General features: G+C 38.7%; 1 protein-coding gene across 3 annotated transcripts in view; it reads right to left on the reverse strand.

The window, feature by feature from the left end:
• SYNE1 (spectrin repeat containing nuclear envelope protein 1) overlaps window positions 1-20,682 on the reverse strand; it is a 482,339-nt gene that overhangs the window by 360,658 nt on the left and 100,999 nt on the right. For all 3 annotated transcript variants that reach the window (XM_043888326.1, XM_043888327.1, XM_043888325.1), the window contains exons 4-5: window positions 10,651-10,746; window positions 5,316-5,399 (exon numbers count right to left, since the gene is read on the reverse strand). In XM_043888326.1, coding sequence (XP_043744261.1) covers window positions 5,316-5,399; window positions 10,651-10,746 — 180 coding nt within the window. The remainder of the gene's footprint in view (window positions 1-5,315; window positions 5,400-10,650; window positions 10,747-20,682) is intronic.

The following is a 20,682-nucleotide window of genomic DNA, read 5'->3' on the forward strand; positions in this document are numbered from 1 at the left end:
CATTCAGACATGCACTTGTGGAGTAAATGAATTAATTTAGTGCATAAAGACAGAGAAGTAAATAATTGAATTATTCTTTTTTTCAGAAGTATCTGGATATCATTCATAAAGCTGGTTTTAGTACTGCCAAACACAGACTTCTTGAATTTCCACAGGTTAGAAAAGGCTAAATCTAAAAGGAGTGGTACAACCCTTTTGAAGGGAAATATGTCAATGCCTAACAAAACAAAATATACACTTATGTTTTTGATCCAGCAATCATACTTCTAAAAATTTACCCAGAAGATGCACTTCTAATAATATGAAAGTACTTATGCACAGTTATTAATGGCATCATTGTTTCCTGTTTGAAAAATTCTAGAAACAAGTTAACTCCTCATTCATAAAAGAGTGGTTGAATAAACTCTGGCACATCCAGACAATGGAATAGTATGTAGCTGTGAAAATGAATAAGGAAGCTCTCTGTGAATTGATTTGAGTGATTTCCAGGGCATAATGTAAAATGAAAACGGTAAAGTACAATTGGTATATAACTAGAATGCTACCCTCATGTAAGGAAGAAGGTGGTATATGAAAATATACCTGCTCCTTCTTGCAAAAGAAATATAGGAAAGATAAACAGAAACTGGAGAGACTGGTGAACTAGAGGTGAGAAAAGAAGTGAAAGGAAGGGGAATGGCTATGCAGAAGTAGGGATGAGGAGGAAATGCCACTTCTCTAAGAACAACTTTTACCCAGAATCATAGTAATGTCTCACTCTCTAAAATAAAAAAGTCAACTAGGGTGTGTGTGTGGTGGTTACCCAAAGTGAAATATAACGCTATTAGTGAAGTAAAACTTGCTCAGTCATGTCTGACGCTTTGTGACACCGTGGACTATACAGTCCATGGAATTCTCCAGGCCAGAATACTAGAGAGGATTGCTGTTCCCTTCTCCAGGGGATCTTCCCAACCCAGGAATCGAACCCAGGTCTCCCACACTGCAGGCAGATTCTTTACCAGCTGAGCCACCAGGAAAGCATAACTCTATTACAAATTAATAACATCAGTTCAGTTCAGTTCAGTTGCTCAAGCGTTCTCAACTCTTTGTGACCCCATGAACTGCAGCATGCCAGGCCTCCCTGTCCATCATCAATTCCTGAAGTTTACCCAAACTCATGTCCATTGAGTTGGTGATGCCATCCAACCATCTCATCCTCTGTCATCCCCTTCTCCTCCTGCCTTCAATCTTTCCCAGAATCAGGGTCTTTTCAAATGAGTCAGTTCTCCGCATCAGGTGGCCAAAGTACTGGAGTTTCAGCTTCAACATCAGTCCCTCCAATGAACAACCAGGACTGATCTCCTTTAAGATGGACTGGTTGGATCTCCTTGCAGTCCAAGGGACTCTCAAGAGTCTTCTCCAAAAAAAAAAAGAAGAGAGTCTTCTCCAACACCACAGTTCAAAAGCATCAATTCTTCAGTGCTCAGCTTTCTTTATAGTCCAACTCTCATATCCATACATGACTACTGGAAAAACCATAACCTTGATTAGATGGACCTTTGTTGACAAAGTAATGTCTCTGCTTTTTAATAGGTTGTCTAGGTTGGTCATCACTTTCCTTCCAAGGAGTAAGTGTCTTTTAATTTCATGGCTGCAATCACCATCTGCAGTGAGCTTGGAGCCCAAAAAACTAGTCAGCCACTGTTTCCACTGTTTCCCCATCTATTTGCCATGAAGTGATGGGACTGGATGCCATGATCTTAGTTTTCTGAATGTTGAGCTTTAAACCAACTCTTTCACTCTCCTCTTTCACTTTCATCAAGAAGCTCTCTAGTTCTTCTTCACTTTCTGCCATAAGGGTGGTGTCATCTGCATATCTGAGGTTATTGGTATTTCTGCTGGCAATCTTGATTTCAGCTTGTGCTTCCTCCAGCCCAGCGTTTCTCATGATGTACTCTGCATATAAGTTAAATAAGCAGGGTGACAATATACAGCCTTGACGCACTCCTTTCCCTATTTGGAACCAGTCTGTTGTTCCATGTCCAGTTCTAACTGTTGCTTCCTGACCTGCTTACAGATTTCTCAGGAGGCAGGTCAGGTGGTCTGGTATTCCCATCTCTTTCAGAATTTTCCACAGTTTATTGTGATCCACACAATAAAGCAGAAATAGATGTTTTTCTGGAACTCTCTTGCTTTTTTGATGATCTAGCGGATGATGGCAATTTGATCTCTGGTTCTTCTGCCTTTTCTAAAACCAGCTTGAACATCTGGAAGGTCACGTGTTGCTGAAGCCTGGCTTGGAGAATTCTGAGCATTACTTTACTAGCGTGTGAGATGAGGGCAATTGTGCGGTAGTTTGAGCATTCTTTGGCATTGCCTTTCTTAACGATTGGAATGAAAATTGACCTTTTCCAGTCCTGTGGCCACTGCTGAGTTTTCCAAATTTGCTGACATATTGAGTGCAGCACTTTCACAGCATCATCTTTCAGGATTTGAAACAGCTCAGCTGGAATCCCATCACATCCACTAGCTTTGTTCAAACATAATCACACTGAAAGGGATGTGGAGAACAGAAGTAACCTAAGGAAATTTGGACAGCAGTCTTTCGACTGGATATTGTAATGCTGAAGACCAAAAGAACTGTACACAAATACTATTCTCCAGTTAGTAGACCTGTAACTTATAGAATGTGGGTTAACAAAAGTAGTTCTGAAACTACTTTGTGTATATATACTAGGGGTGAAAAAGAAAAGAATATATTGGAAATGAGAGCCAGGTTTCTCATTTTCAGAGAAAACAGAAAAGAATCAGTATGAAATGGATCTTACAGTGTTGTACTGAAATCAGAATTGTCAGTGTGAAGTAATGGTTTACACACATCTATAATAGGACAAGCTAAACACAGAGAGAGAGAGAGAGAGAGAAACATAGATATGTGTGTATATCCAGATCAGTAAACATACACATCTCTAGAACTGTATGTGGGCCTGGGGCAATGAAACTTCAGTAGCAATGAACACCCACAGCACCTAAATCTTGATTTCTAAATGCTATTCACTAATGAAAGGAACAAAGCCTCATTAGAGAAGAGGTTGATTCCAGGTCTGGGGTAGGGGAAATATAAGATGGTGGGAATGCAAACTAGTACAGCCGCTATGGAGAACAGTGTGGAGATTTCTTAAAAAACTGGAAATAGAACTGCCATATGACCCAGCAATCCCACTTCTGGGCATGAACACCGAGGAAACCAGATCTGAAAGAGACACGTGCACCCCAGTGTTTATCGTGGCACTGTTTATAATAGCCAGGACATGGAAGCAACCTAGATGCCCATCAGCAGACGAATGGATAAGGAAGCTGTGGTACATATACACCATGGAATATTACTCAGCCGTTAAAAAGAATTCATTTGAATCAGTTCTAATGAGATGGACGAAACTGGAGCCCCTTATACAGAGTGAAGTAAGCCAGAAAGATAAAGAACATTGCAGCATACTAACACATATATATGGAATTTAGAAAGATGGTAATGATAACCCTATATGCAAAACAGAAAAAGAGACACAGATGTACAGAACAGACTTTTGAACTCTGTGGGAGAAGGCGAGGGTGGGATGTTTCGAGAGAACAGCATGTATATTATCTAAAGTGAAACAGATCACCAGCCCAGGTGGGATGCATGAGACAAGTGCTCGGGCCTGGTGCACTGGGAAGACCCAGAGGAATCGGGTGGAGAGGGAGGTGGGAGGGGGGATCGGGATGGGGAATGCGTGTAACTCTATGGCTGATTCATGCCAATGTATGACAAAACCCACTGCAATGTTGTGAAGTAATTAGCCTCCAACTAATAAAAATAAATGAAAAAAAAAAAGAAAAAAAAAAGATAAACCTGGAAAAGCTTTAGTTCTAGAAAAGAAGGAAATGCTTATAAAAGAATGGGTCCATGTCACAAGAGTACAGGAGTCAGCACGAGGGAACTCTTAATGGCCAAAGGTAGAAAAATTTAAGCAACAAAACAACAACAACAACAACAACAATAGTACTCATGTTGGATTAAAACCATAGAATAAAATAAATATACATGAGTCCACAATGAAGTAAGTAAGCAATTGAATAAATAAATGGGGCAGAAGAAAGGTCGCTTTGTCTTAATAACAATTCCAATTAATAAGTATGAAAGAAATGAGGGAAAAACAAACTCATCATTAAGTGAACAGCACAGAAGTATTATTGAAGGCAGCTGATACTAAAATCAGTTAGCAAAAGCTTGAGGAGAAGAATATTAGCATAATCTCAATTATCTTCCCTAAATTATTTCTCAATTATAAATGGAAAAGTAGTGGTTTCACCATAAAAAAAAAAAACAACTCAGCAGGTGACTTTATCAAGTAGTTGAGGGTAGCATCACCAGCAATAAGACACGATAGAATCCTGTCCCTTCTAATATGATATACCGAGAAGAATATATCATTTCCTTGGAATTCTTGCCAAAAATGAACAACCTCAATCTAATCATGAGAAAATATTATACAAACCAAACAGAGACATTCTGAAAAATAACTGCCTAGCAGTTATCATCAAGATCATGAAAAACACAGAAAGACAAAGTTGTAGAATGGAAAAGATAAAGGAGCAACAACAATTGAATGAAGACAAGGTGTGTTACTGGAATGTATCCTGGAATAGAAATAAGACACTGGAGAAAAAAAATGATGAAGTGAGATTAGTTTCTACGCTTTACTTGACAGTATCATATTAATTTTAATTTTCTCATTTGATAGCTCTACTATATTACATATATGCTACACATGCTACATATATGTTATATGTATTACATATATGCATAAGTGACCAATAGCCTAGTGTTTCCTATGTACTGCGTGTGTGTGTGTGGGGTCAGTCATGTCTGATTCTTTGCGACCCCATGGACTCTTCATGTCCCTGCTAGGATCTTCTTGTGCATGGAATTTTTCCAGACAAAAATACAGGAGTGGGTTGCCATTTCCTCCTGCGGGGATCTTCCTGACCCAGGGATTGAACCTGAGTCTCTTGATTCTCTTGCATTGGCAGGCCAATTCTTTACCACTGCGCCACCTGGGAAGCCCTCCATATATGTACCATGTATATAAATAAGTTCTTCACATTAGAGAAAGCTGACTAGAGTACAGACATGACATCTCTGTGCCTTTTTTTGCCACTTCTGCCAGTCTAAAATGATTTTACAATAATACCACACTTTTATGTTGTAGAGATTGCATGCTGTATTTCTACCCCAAAGTCAATATTGAAAATATTAGTATGCCCACGCCTTCTTCTTTTGTCTCCGTTTCTCTTACCTTCCTCCCTTCAAGGAACTTCAGTGCTGTGCCAATGTTCGCCACGGCATGAATTCGCTTCATCCGGCGTCCTTGTTCACACGGCTATGAAAGGGAGAAAGACAAGAATAAGTAAAAATGCACACATTAAAACGACAGTTATAAAAGCTATTTAAATGGATCCAAAGCATTCTTGAAGAATGTTTGAGAACAGCCAACATTACTCAATTTCTATAAAGGTTAGCCGATACCCACAGGGGCATTATCCCCACAGCACTTGGAAGGTGTATAATTGACTCAATGAATAAACATTCATTCTCAGCTTATGAATGCACTTTACCTTAAGGTTTCTGTATGCCTAAGGTTAGAAATTCACAAAATTCCTATGCTGTCTATTGAGACTGTTCCCCTTGTAAGTTAGGAAGTATTTTTATGAAAAGTCCTCTTGGTGCATGTAAGGGGGCAGGAGAAACATGGGAAATCTCTCTCCTTTCCTCTCAATTTTGTCATGAACCTAAAACTGCTCTGAAAAATAAAGTCTTAAAAAAAGTACTGTTGGTTACTTACTTTTTTTTTTCAGTCATACCAACATGAAAGTTACTGACAGTGTTAGTGACATTTCTGCGTTTGAGTGACCAAATGCTGGTGCATCTGCATGCATGCCAAGTCACTTCAGTCGTGCCTGACTCTTTGCTACCCTACAGACTGTAGCTCGCCAGGCTCCTCTGTCCATGGGATTCTGCACGAAAGAAAACTGGAGTAGGTTGCCATTTCCTACTCTAGGGGATCTTCCCAACCCAGGAATCGAACCCACGTCTCTCATGTCTCCTGCATTGGCAGGAGGGTTCTTTACCACTAGCACCACCTGGGAAGCTCACACAGTTTATATGAGTCAAGGTTAAAAAGTAGGAATGTGAGAAAGAAACTGTTCTGCACAAAACAATATGATCTGGTACAAGGATACTAAGTTACTTGCATTTAATGTAGCAGAATGTAAAAGATTAATACATATTTTAATAAATATAATAAAATAATCAGTGACTTCTATGTGCCGCACTGTTCATTTTAAAACTCAAAATAATTTGAATGAAGTCAGTAGCATTACATTTACAGGGTCTGAGAGGATAACAAGTCCATGACTGCACACCTGATAGACTGGCCTCTTCTTTGTGACACCAAAACTCTATATTAAACAATTTCCTGTTAGAGCTCAAAACCAAATATCTTTTCATTTCCATTTAATAACATAACAGGTGATTCCTATGATATGATTTTAAACAAATAGTTAAATAGAAAATGTATTTAACATTTTTAAAAAATTTATTATTTTCTTGCATGGCTCATTTACTTAGCTATTTGATTAATTATCTTTTGAAATGTGAAAAGCATCTAGGAACCTGCAACTAAAGCCAAGTCAGGACCCAGAAATTAAGAACGAAAGCCAGATCCCTCAACATAACCCTTCATCTCATCCTCCTGCTCTCCTACACCATGGCAACTATCTCATAATTTGCATCAATTTTAACACAATTGACCTGCCATTAACTAACACAATGATCCTCCCTACTAGGCTACAAGCTCTTTGAGGGCACAAACCATACCTCATTTATCTTTGTTCTTAGAGGGCAAAAGGCAATGCCTTATCCATAATAGCAACTCCAGATACGTTAGCTGAATGGTCAATAGATAATGCTAAACCCAGTTACACACAAGTTCTACTATAAATATATGACTGATGCTTAACACAGTCACCTGATGGATGCACAGGAGCCTGTGATGCTCCCAATTTCCTAAGAATGCCCACTGTGTACTTTTAAGTGGCTTTTCAGACTCTTCTTGAATTCAGAGTGTTAGAGTCTTGAAAAGCACTATACAGAAGATTAACAAAATAGATAAGAAATAAATTTCTCTGCAGTCCTTAGGCTCTATTCATCTTGCTTCTACTATTTTAAATTTTTCAACAGCAATTCTTCACATTTTTTAAAAAAAAAACCTGAGTATAAAATTAAATTTAGTATTCCTATCTTTATGTGTGATTAAAGATATATAATCATGGATCCATTCAAAGAATAAATGTTCTACAAATAATAATCAAGTGATGTAGAGAAATCCAAGGATAATAATTCTCAAAATTTTAAATTCCCTAGTACCTGAAATAAAATCACAGATAAGAGAGTCACAGTAGGTTATTAAAAGAAACTAAGATATTGAGATTCTTCTCTTACATTGAGATGCTGATGATAATATTAAGGCGTTTGGCTGCATTTCCCAGAAGATCATGGCCAAAGCCAGAGTCCTAGGCTATCTGAATCATGACGTTAAGTATAGTGTTCTTAATAGAGTTCTACGTATGAGATAATTATAGAGTTCCTGAACTCTGCTAACACTCCTGAGGGAAATGCTTTTGTTCACGTTCTCCTTTTGAAAGCTCTATAAGAATGCCTCAGATACTCAGCCCCTTAAATGATGCTTTTCATCTTAATGTGGTCCTGGATCAAAATGTCCACATGTACAAAATTTAAATAACAATCACCAAGATTTATTTATAATTTCAGAGTAATTTCCTTTTATGCAATTCTGAATTTTGAAGGGTTTAATAGAAATAAATAATGAAAGTGACTTCCCTGGAAGTCCCGTGGTTAAGACACCGTGCTTCCACTGAAGGGGGACATGGATTTGATCCTTAGTCTGGGATCTAAGATCTTGCATGCTACATGGCACAGCCAAAATAATTAATTAATTAATTTTGTTGCTGTTCAGTCACTAAGTCATGTCCGACTCTTTGCGACCCCATGACCTGCAGCAAGCCAGGCTTCCCTGTCCTTCACTATCATCTCCAAGAGTTTGCTCAGATTCATGTCCATTGAGTCAGTGTTGCCATCCAACCATCTCATCCTCTGTCGTCCCCTTCTCCTCTTGCTCTCAATCTTTCCCAGCAGCAGGATCTTTTCCAATGATTCAGTTCTTTGCATCAGGTGACCAAAGTACTAGAGCTTTAGCTTCTGCAACAGTCCTTCCAATGAATATTCAGGGTTGATTTCCTTTAGGATTGACTGGTTTGATCTCCTTGCAGTCCAAGGGCCTCTCAAGTCTTCTCTAGCAGCACAGTTTGAAATCATCAATTGTTCAGCACTCAGCCTTCTTTACTGTCCAACTCTCACAACCATACATGACTACTAGAAAAACTGTAGCTTTGACTAGATGGACCTTTGTGGTCAAAGTGATGTGTCTGCTTTTTAATACACTGTCTAGGTTTGTCACAGCTATTGTTCCAAGGAGCAAGCGACTTTTTAATTTCATGGCTGGAGTCACTGTCTGCAGTGATATTAGAGTCCAAGAAAATGAAATGCGACACTGTTTCCACATTTTTGCCATCTATCTGCCATGAAGTGATAGGACTGGATGCCATGATCTTCTTTTTTTGAACGTTGAAATTTAAACCAGAAACTGTATTTCTATGCCCCAGTTTCCTCTATGTTAAATAAGAATGCAGAGATTCTTTCTGAAATTGCTTCTAGCTTCAAGATTCTAAAATTCTTACCATGACTGAATGGGCAGGGCACTTAAACAGAAGTAGAATTATTATGTCAAAATGTATACTTTCTCTAGACTCATTTAGCTTGGCAGTTAATGCCCATCAAGGTTTCTGTATACTGTTGGCCAAGTACAGTGGCACAATTATAATGACACTTTGAATGAGACACTTCTTAAATCTTGTGTGAATTGTAATGAAGTTTCCTTCATGTAAGTAAATAGCTTAATTCAGGAGGATACATGAAGATAGCTAGTCACACCTGGCCATTAAGGAGGCATCCTAATGCTAATCCAATTTAGCTCATGCATACATCTGTTGATTCCAAATTGGATTGTCACATGTGTCTTGTTTGATTTCTCCCAAAACGGAGCCTGAGATAAGAACATGGTGCATGCAATGACTGGGAAGATGATCCCAGGTAGCAAGAGTGAGGATGCATGGAAAGTGAGAGAAGGAAGCAAGAAAAATCAATTAACAATAATCTATAATAGTACGGTGTGCTGTTGAGGGTCTCCTCAGCAGGCAACTGGGGCTCAGCTCTGCTGAGGATCCAATGGAGCACTCCCTGATGTGTGAAATAAGCCTTGAAATTGTCCCTCCTACAAATGCCAGGCTGGAGTTTTTAATTCATAGACTCCCATCCATCCCCTTTGAAACCATTAACTTTCCCACACTTTAGGGTTGCCTTGTGCAACCTACAGCTTTAATAAAAGCCCTGAGGACAGAAATTCAAACAAATGTTGCCAGAACTTGAGTTGAGATGCTAATGGAGGGTATGGGTCTTGTTCGCCTCTGCCGTGGCTAGGTCAGAGGTGAGCTGAGATGGGTCACCAGAAGCCTCTGCTATAATATGAATGCAAGTAGATTATGACTTATACAAAATTATCAGTTTGTATTTTCCAACAAACAACTGTCTTACATTTATAAAAGCTATGTTGAAGACTCCCACATGAAATGAACTGGAAATTTATGACCAGGCAAAAACACTTTAAAAACCTCAATTATCCAAGTAATAATGATTGAGCAGCTCTTTGTCAAGATGCAACAGATTAAGAAAAAATAAGTACATCTAATTTTGGACACTGTGTCTAGTGTGTTATACAATATTCTGAAGATTATTTCCCGAGCTCCTTTTAAAACTTATGGGAAATGTCACATAAATAATTTATGTTTGCAAACTACTTACTTCTCTACTATCCCAAAATGAAAAAAAAAAAAAAAACATAAGCCAGAAAGAACTAAATATTTTATTATTTTAGTAATGAAGAAAAAGACATTTTATAGGTCAGTGGCTATTTGTTTTTCACTCTGCTAGTTCTGCCGAACATAGAATCAAATGATTCTGAACACGCTGTTCCCATTACAAATGATGATGGAGAATGTCTACCAATGGATGAAAAATGCCATGTTGCTTTCAAGCTTAATTTTCAATACTATGGGAACAACTGGACCAACAATCCTTTCCAAATGGAAAATAAGCACTTAAAATGTGTTAGATATTAATTTCCAACTTATCTTCCTGGATACCATACAGATGCAGCAGTTAACCGGGACTGATTATTGATGAAGCTCTTTACCTTTACTTGTAAGTTGCTACTACTATACATAATGTTTCAAAGCTACTACAGGTGTCCGGGAACAAGAAAGAAAATTTATTCCTTGCTCCCAGAAGTGACCGATAGATTAGTGTTTCCTATGAATTACCAACTACAAAAGAGAAAAACTTTTACATGAGAAGCACCCTTTACACTCCCCAATCTACACTCCCCAAATTCCAAATGGGAACAATTTGACAAATGTGGTCACAGAAAACATCCTTACCAGTTTCTGCCCAGACAGGACTTCCAGCAGAGCAAGTAGCTTCACACCATCTTTCATGTCTTCAAAAAGATCATCCACCACCATTGGGGGTTTCCGCTATAAAATTTTAAAAAAAGAATTAATGCAAAAAATGCTTCTCTCACTCTCTGGCAGACATTTGGTACTCACTGAGGTGAAATCTGGTGAAAAACATCTAAATATCCAAGTCCTTTATTGAGGATGTGATTGGCAATCACCTTTTGACAGATGCAAAGAGAAAAATGACCCTTTGGAGATAAACTAAACATTCAAAAACCTCCTGTTTGGGTTTTTACATACACACCGATGTTGTTTAGAAAGGGAGTATTTTTTAAATTTTTCTTCCTTTCATTCTTTATTTATTTTTGGCTGTGCTGGAGCCTGGTTGCTGCTCCATGGGCTTTTTCTAGTTGTGGTGAGCGGGGTCTACTCTAATTGTGGTGCCTGGCTTCTAATTGCAGTGGCTTCTCTTGTTGCAGAGCAGGGGTTCTAGGGTGCTTGGGCTTCAGCAATTGTGGCCCATGGGCTTAGATGCTCTACACCATGAGGAATCTTCCAAGACCAGGGGTCGAACCTGTCTCCCCTGCATTGGCAGCTGGATTCTTAACCACTGGACCACCAGGGGAAGTCCATAGAGAGGGAGTGTTGACAAGAGAGAGATGGTGTGGGATAAAGGAAGAAAAGAGGGTGCTATTAGCATAAAAGATAAGATAGAGGTTAAAACAGGATGTAAGCAGGGAACAGGAGGTACCCCAGAGAAACTGGAGCAGCCTCTTTACCTGAGTGAGCACACTGCTGGACTGAGGCAGGTGCCAAGTTTCCACGAACATTCTCTCCAAGGTAACCTCGTTAGCTTAGGGACCTGCTGTGGGGACACTGTTGGCTCGGCCAGGGTGGCAGATTGACTCTCCAGTGGGTTAGCTGGCCACAACCATTCTGCTTCACAAGCTGGCAAATCCTGCAAACCTTCTCTCACCGCGTGGCATTGAACCCAAAGGATTGTAAGCTCAAGAGTACAAGCTGATCAGGGCAAATCTACGCCACTACTGGAAAAATAAGCCCATACTTAATCCATGGGGAATTTTTATTATTTTACAAAAGTTATCATAATATCTGGGCTTCCCTGGTGGCTCAGATGGTGGAGAATCTGACTGCAATGCAACGTTTGATTGAGACCTATTGAGACCTAGGTTTGATACCTGAGTCAAGAAGATCTCCTGAAGGAGGGCATGGCAACTCACTCCAGTATTCTTGTCTGGAGAATCTCATGGACAGAGGAGCCTGCAGGGCTTCAGTCCACAGGGCCGCAAAGAGTTGGACATGACTGAAACGACTTAGCACACACACATATACTAGAGTTTATGAAATCTTGGGTTAAGGTATCTCTTGGCTCAGAAGAAAGCAAAAAAAGTGATGCTAAAGCTGATGGTCAATGGAAGTTAGGTAACCTCAGATTTCTCACAGAAGATGAATTTTAAAGAAGTCTATAGCTGATTCATGCTCTGTAATTTTCTAATTCTCCCTGATCATGTTAAAAGCCTAATGTTGTATACCTGACTTTCAATTGTCTTTCTTTCTTTTCTAGAAAGTTTTTTTCAGAGATATTTAATCACCAGATGTTTTATTGAAACATGATTTTTTTCTCCACCCACTGATAATGGCACATTTATATTTCTCTTATGACTGCATGAATTACTGTCTCTGAATGGTACAATTCTAATTTTAAATGCATTTTTCTCTTTATAAAATGAATAGCTGAATAATTTGTTCTCATGCTGTGAAATACATGTTCAAAAATAACAGAGTTTTCATTTTCAAACTTTCTCTTTTAAATTCCACTATTCACACTGCTTACTATTTATACAGCAAAAACGTAATAGTGACTTTATATGCTAAGCATTTAAACAAAATTATTAGGAATAAAATGAGCCTTTTTTAATGAAAAATATTCAATATGATAACAGTCAAAATTGTGGAGTTGATGATGGACAGGGAGGCCTGGCGTGCTGTGGTTCATGGGGTTGCAAAGAGTCGGACACGACTGAGCGACTGAACTGAACTGAACTGATATATTATCATTAAAAACATGGTCTATTTGTCTTTTAAAATGTCCATTTGTATCCTAATAATAACAGTGAAATAATGAGGGAAAAAGTTAATAAATACATGATACATTCTGCAAGCAAATACAAATGGGGGTTTTCACATATTGTGTTAACTGCAGCCATATTTTAAAAATTAAACAAGGCAGGGAATTTTCACAAAACAATAAAGAGTCCAAGAAATTGGACGCCAGAAATAAAAGATAAATTGCATCCATCCCTTATGCCTTTAAACATACACAGGTGGTGGCTCAGACGGTAAAGGGTCTGCCTGCAATGCAGGAGACCTGGGTTCGATCCCTGGGTTGGGAAGATCCCCTGGAGAAGGAAATGGCAACCCACTCCAGTACTCTTGCTTATAAAATCCTATGGATGGAGGAGCCTGGTGGGCTACAGTCCATGGAGTCGCAGAGTCAGACACGACTGAGCGATTTCATTTTCTGTTACTTTGAAGAGTATTTTCTTTTTTTTCGCCATGTCACGAGACATGTGAGATCTTAGTTCCCCGACCAGCATTTGAACTTGGGCCCCCTGCAGTGGATGTGTGGAGTCCTAACCGCTGAACCACCAGGGAAGTCCCTGAAGACCACTTTGTCTTCACCCCACCTCTGCCCCTCATTTGTGTTCTCCTGCATCACTATCTGTCCTCCACATGCTCCCGGCCCCTTTCACTGCTCCTAGAAGTGGCCTCCAGACCAGCACTGGCCTCTGAACAAGCCAGTGACCCCTCATCCCACTGCACTGGGCCTTGTTGGCACCAGCAGGGGTGGTGGTTGAGGACTTGTTGGCCTCTCCTTGAGCTGGTTCTCCCCAAGCCCTTTTGATCAGCCTGCCTGGTTCACAGGCCTCTTTTACTTCTCTCTCGCTCTCCTTTCTTCCTGACTGTGGCCATTCACCAAACTCAATCCCAACTCCCCTGTTGTTTAAAAAATTGTCCGGACAGACGTGATTCTTGAATCCTTCCTTCCAGGTAAGTGTTTTCTACTAAACATTATTGAGCACAGGGCAGGCACTCCACAAATATTGTTGGCTGACTGACTGAATGAATGAATGAATAAAGTTTTCTTAAAAAATGATCTTTGCCCTATGCCCATACTAATGGTTCTTAAAATGAAGTGCATATATGATGAGAAAAGAAAAATTATCTCCAGGTTCTTGGCAATCCCAGACTACAATGCAACACAGAGAAGCATCTTGTTTCTGAGTGTCTTATTCACAGTAGGAACTCATTAAAAACTTGTTGAAGAAATGAATGAAGTTTCTAGCCTGCACACGGGGAAAAAAAAAGCAGGTAGGTTTTATCGCAAGAACATAGATATCTAGAATACTCTCACTTTCCTACTTTCCCATTTAGCAAATTTCTGGTCAGTTTTACGACACAGTCTTACATTATCTTTTCCAGTTTTCCAGCTGGAATTAAATCACTTCTTTTGTGTTAGCGCATGGTTCAGATTATATTAATCATACTGCATTACAGTTGGTTATTCACAAGTCTGTGTCCTCAGGAATTCAGACCATGGACTTCTGGAGGACAAGGAAGTTGAATATATGTTTTTATACATAATACGAAGAACAGCGCCTCACCCATAGATATACGTCTCAACAGAGATATGTGATGCTTATCTGCAGGTTACCTTTTGGAATCTTGGAGAGATAATGATATGAAGCAAAATAAGGACACAAAGCAAAGTTTTCTTTATTTATAGGAAGTATGAGTTGCTTCTGAAAATTTTTTCACCAGTATCTTCCTACCCAAAGTAAAGAGATGCAGTCTGATGACTGTTAGCAGACTAACTAGAAACTGGACAAAATATTTTTCTTTAAAATAAAAAATGCTTATGTAATTTATAATATGCAACTATTATATTTCAACACTCAGGATTAGAAAACCTAGTATGTAATAAATTCTTGAGACTTAATACCTCAACCAGTAAAAGAGGAAGAAAACAAACCTCTGACTGCAAAGAGCTTGCAAAAATGAATCCCAGAAAATGATCTTGATATTTCTACAAATTTTATCCAGTTTTACATAACATACATGCTGCATAAGGTCACTTTATTTATCAAAAGATGTTACCAAAAATTATACTAGAATAAGAAGTCCTAGTAATTATTGGACAGTCTTGCTCTCCCGTTTTGTATAAAGTACCATTTATGTATAGCTAATGGTCAACTGCAAGGAGATCCAACCAGTCCATCCTAAAGGAGATCAGTCCTGGGTGTCCATTGGAAGGACTGATGCTGAAGCTGAAACTCCAGTACTTTGGCCACCTCGTGCGAAGAGTTGACTCATTGGAAAAGACCCTGATGCTGGGAGGGATTGGGGGCAGGAGGAGAAGGGGACGACAGAGGAGGAGATGGCTGGATGGCATCACCGACTTGATGGACACGAGTTTGAGTGAACTCCAGGAGTTGGTGATGGACAGGGAAGCCTGGCGTGCTGCAATTCATGGGGTCTCAAAGAGTCAGACACAACTGAGCGACTGAGCTGAACTGAATGGTCAACTAGAAGGGACCTTTAATATCGTGACAACAGTGCATTTACTTTTGAAACAATCTTTTAATAGAAAACCTCTCATCTAAAAATGCCTCTCTTGTCATATATATATATATATATAAGTATTCACAGCGTCAATCTGATTTCTTTGTAGGATTCAGGTCATGGTGCTAGAGGCCAAAATGAAGAGATAGAAATGAGGGTAATTCACTGGAGTCTGACTTAATGGAAAATAGAGATAATGTGGTTTGTTCCCATGGCTTGACAATGTGCAGTTTCAAGCACTAGACAGAAATCTACCGGGCACATTTTAAGACCATAGCTATCTATTTTTTTATTAAGATAAAATTACAATAAGCTCTTAGTTTTGTATGGTGTTTGGAAGAAGTATACTCTTGGCTCTGGAAATCACATTTAGATATTATACAGATATTCATCATGAATCTTAGATTCATGATGAATCTCAAAGAATGAAATATCCTGACTGAGGGGAGAGGGAGATGGAGAAAACAAAAAATAAGAGGTACTTGGCTTCCTTAGCTACTTCCTTCTAGAAGCTCTCCTCAAACTAGGCTTAAGCCTTAAGTTTTGGCTGTCAGAGGATTGTCTAAAGTCTCTGAAACTCAGGGAAAGTGCATATCCTGGCTGTGACCTTGGCAGTTAACTCATGAGTGGAACAGGCCTCACAGAGTATTTTTATCTAATTTTTTTCTCCTCCTCCTTTATTTTTGCAGCCCCTTTAATGTCATACAATGAGATCTATTCCTTTACTCTTAGAACTTAAAGGAGACCAAATATTTCTCCTTCAACTTTATGAAATCTGAGAAAACACGGGGATCTTAGGCATAACTTTTATTGAGCATTGCCTGTATTGGGGAAAAATAATCTATTCTCTATCATTGTGTGTATGAGAATAACTTGTGACCATTTACTAGTCTATAAGTGCTAGTACATGTTAAATTCTTATTGACCATTACTTTCATATTTTCACTCATATAGGAAGATCATATTTTCTATGCCACATGTTGATTTATGCCCCTAGAAAATTGCCCTGGGTTCAATCCCTGGGTTGGGAAGATCCCCTGGAGAAGAGAAAGGCTACCCACTCCAGTATTCTGACCTGGAGAATTCCATGGACTGTATAGTCCACGGGGTTGCAAAGAGTCAGACATGACTGAGCAACTTTCACTTTCAGAAAATTGCAATACTCAGGAGAAAAAGGAATATGAGAATAATTTTGAGGAAAAAGGGCATAACTACTTGTTATGAAATGAAAATTTAAGGAATTCTCACATTTTTAAAACTATATAGAAATCATAATTGCCATTCTAACAGGTGTGAGGTGATATTTCACTGTGGTTTTGATTTGCATTTCCTTGATGATTAGCAATGTTGAGCATTTTTCATGTGCATATTGGCAATGTGTATATCTTCTTTGGGAAACATCTATTCAGATCCTCTGCCCATTTTTCAATCATGTTGTTTTTTGGATATTGAGTTGTATGAGTTCTTTGTATATTTTGGATATTAACCCTCTCTCAGACACATCATTTGCAAGTATCTTCTCCCATTCAGTAGTTGATCTTTTCAGTTTGTTGATCATTTCCTTCACTATATAAAGGATTTTTAGTTTGATATAGTCCCATTTGTTTACTTTTGCTTTTATCTCCTTTCTCCAAGGAGACATATCAAAAAAAAAAAAAAAAAAAACTACTAAGAATGATGTCAGTGAGTGGATTGCCTATGTTTTCTTCTAGAAATCTTATGATTTCAAGTTTTACATTTAGGCTTTTAACCCATTTTAGATTTATTTTCATGTATGACATGAGAAAGTAGTCCAATTTGATTTTTTTGCATGTAGTTGTCCAGTTTTCTCAAAGCTATTTGTTGAAGTATCTGTCATTCTTCCATTGTATATCCTTACCTCCTTTATCATAGATTAATTTCCTATAGAAATGTGCATTCATTTATGGACTCTGTGTGTGTGTGTTCAATTGCTAGGTCATGTCCAACTCTTTGCCACCCTGTGGATTGCAGCATGCCAGCCTTCCCTGTCTTTCACTATTTCCCAGAGTTTGCTCAAATTCATGGGCTGTCTATTCTGTTCTACTAATCTATGTGCCTGTTTTTGTGCCAGTACCATACCGTTTTGATTACTGTAGCTTTGTAGTATAGTCTGAAATCAGAGCGTATGATGCCTCCAGTTTTGTTCTCTCTCAGGATTGTTTGGACTATTCAGAGTCTTTTGTCTTTCAATACACATCCTAGAATTATTTATTCTAGTTTGTGCCCATCAAGAGATGAATTAAGATGTGGTAAACATACAATGGAATATATTTTACTCAGCTGTAAAAAATAATGAATTATTTTCCATTTAGGACAACATGGATGGATCCAGAGAGTATTATGTTTGAGTGAAATAAATCAGACAGAGAAAGACAGATACTGTATGATTTCACTTATCAGTGAAATCTAAAGAAAAAACAAAAACAAAACAAATGAACAAACATAACAAAACAGAAACAGATTCACAGATATACAGAACAAACAGGTGGTTGCAAGAGGGAAGAGGGATTTTGGAAGGAGAAAAATATGTGAGGGATCATAAGAGGTACAAACTTCTATTTAGAAAATAAATGAGTCATAGGTGTGAAATGTACAGTGTGAGGAAAATAGTTGATAACTATGTAATGTCTTTTTATGGTAACAATAACTATTGCAGTGATCATTTTGAAATGTATAGAAATACTGATGCATATGTGTATACATATACATTGAAATAGACACAAATCAGCCCCACTCACACCATGTCCTCCTGTGGCCATGTCTGTGCATTTAATAATGTAAAACTTAGGGCATTTTACTTTAAATTGCTAAATACATATCTCAGGCTTTAAAATTCGTGTTTCCTACATATCTAGCGATACCAATAAAACTGAACTGGAAAAGACCTAAAGAAAGAGTCTGGAGCACAGATAATGCTTCACTCAAGTTGAAACACACAGGCTGTCGGGCATGATCAGACTTGCTGACCATGATGTGTGGTCACGGCCTGAGATATTCCCCAGATGGCCTTCTGTGCAGTACATAAAGACGTCTCAAGGCAAAGGCTGGATCTCAAGGTGTATTCTGTGTACTTCATCACTTCTGTTTACACAAAGGCCCCTCACTTCTAGGGCAAGCGAGATAAATCACTCCCACCTCTGGTTTCCATGAGTTCCAGGTGGGAGCTATATGACAGGCTGAGAGATAGGGAGTGGGGAGACATCCCATCCCGGGACCAGTCGAGCATGTTCACATGCTCTGCCGGTTATCTGGTGGGCAGGAACAATAAACCAAACAACAGGAACAGAGAGGAGAGTGGGAAGGGAAGTGAGGTTGACCTACAGATATGGAACAAGTTACCCTCCAATGGTTGGCAAGAAGCCCACCACACAAAACTGTCTAAAAATGCCGAAACAGCTGGACTAGATGAGTAAAGCTGTGATTATATCCACTGACAGGAGCCAGAGAAAATTAATTCAGCATCTAAAATGTTCTGTCATCTTATTCAGAAAATTTAATTAGACATTACCACTATCTCCAGAAACAAGTGAAGTAATTTAAAAAAATGTTATGCATAATCTGTTTATCCTTCTCTCCCTTTAAAACAGCACTATTGTGATTATTTTCCACCTCTGTTTGGCAAAAAAGAGAAAATAGTTCCCATTCTTTACTGTTTCCCATGACAGATAGCATAAGTATTTCCATTTCCTTAATTATTTAATTTGATTGCTCTCCGGCTCAACTTTAAATCTGCTTGAAAAACTGCTCTTAACAACTTTCACGTGTAATCCTTCTTTTTCATTACATAGTTTAAAAGAAGCATACTCCTCATTTGTTTTATTCAGGATGAAGCTGGAGTTATCCTTCATCTCTGTTCATACTCCACAGCTGATCCATCAACAAATTGTTGACTTTATTTTCAAAATTCACCCAGAATCCAGCCATTTCTTACCACTTCCACAGCTATGACCTTGGTCCAAGCCAGTCCTCTCATCTGAATGACCCAACAATCTCCTACCTTATCTCCTTCCTTCATCCTGTGTCCTCTTCAGCTTATTCTCAACGGAAGAGCTATTTTCCTTCTCTCCTGTCCATCTCCCCAAATGGGATAAAAGCATCATGGTGAAAGGGTTACTCCTCCTGTTTAGTTCACTGTGGCATTCTCAGTGTCTAGAATCTTGCTAAGCATACCAAATAACATTTTAAAATATTTATCAAATAAATGTATGAATAAAAAAATATTTCTAAAAGAGGGAACTTTGATAAACATTATCAAAATGTTTGGCAATCTGCATAAACTTTGCTATGTCTACATCTCTGTTATTAACAAATTAATGTTAATGTTAGTTGCTCAGTCATGTCCAATTCTTTGCGATCCCATGAACTGTAGCCCTTCAGGCTCCTCTGTCCATGGACTTCTCCAAGCAAGAATACTGGAGTGGGTTGTCATTCCCTTCTCCAGGGGATCTTCCCAACCCAGGGATCAAACCACATTGCAGGCAGATTCTTTACCGTCTGAGCCACCAGGGAAGCCCAAAACATTGGTTGCTCAGTCATATCCAACTCTTAATAAATGCCATTTATTTTGAAATGATGATTTTCTTTTTAATCTTTTAGTTGCATATTTGGAAACAATGTATCAGTATGCTTAGGATTACCAAACTAGTTTTACAAAATCAACTAAAGAATTGTTTCTGGGGTGTATTATTACATTTACTTTTTCCTCTCTGCCTCTGTAATCTCATCTTAGTTCATTAATAGTCCCACCAAAGTGAGTACAAGAAACCGAAGGATCAAATTTCAATTCTGAATATTTCCATGTTATCTTTTAATACCAGTGGTGGAAAGACAACTGAAGAAGAACAAAAGCAGCCACCAAAGTGATATTTTATGTCTGTGAGGATGTCGATCAAAGTCATTACTAGTCGTTACTAATAATCCATAGGATTATTACAAAGCATGGAGTGTCAAAAGTGTTCCTTTTAAAGGAGTCTATGTATTTGACTTGGTGTTAAGATGTGCTCTTAATAGAACCTATTATGGGTTGAACAGTGTGCTCCCTCCATGATACATGAAATCTAAACCCCAGGTACCTTGGGATGTGGTCTTATTTGGAAGTGGGGTCTTTAGAGAAGTGATCAAGATAAAATGAGGTCATGGCCGGAGGGGGGGGTCCTAATCCAATGTGACCAATATCCCTATATAAAGGGGAAATCAGGCACAGGGGCATAGATTGGACTAATGCAGCTGCAAACTGAGGAATCCCATGTACTCCAGGCCACGCCTGAGATGAGGAAGAGTCAAAGAATTCTGCCCAGAGTCTCAGAGGGTGGCATGGCTGCCTAGCCTTGAGGACGGTGAGATAATAAA

The sequence above is a fragment of the Cervus elaphus genome, chromosome 26 (assembly GCF_910594005.1).
Source record: "Cervus elaphus chromosome 26, mCerEla1.1, whole genome shotgun sequence".
Classification (NCBI taxonomy): domain Eukaryota; kingdom Metazoa; phylum Chordata; class Mammalia; order Artiodactyla; family Cervidae; genus Cervus; species Cervus elaphus.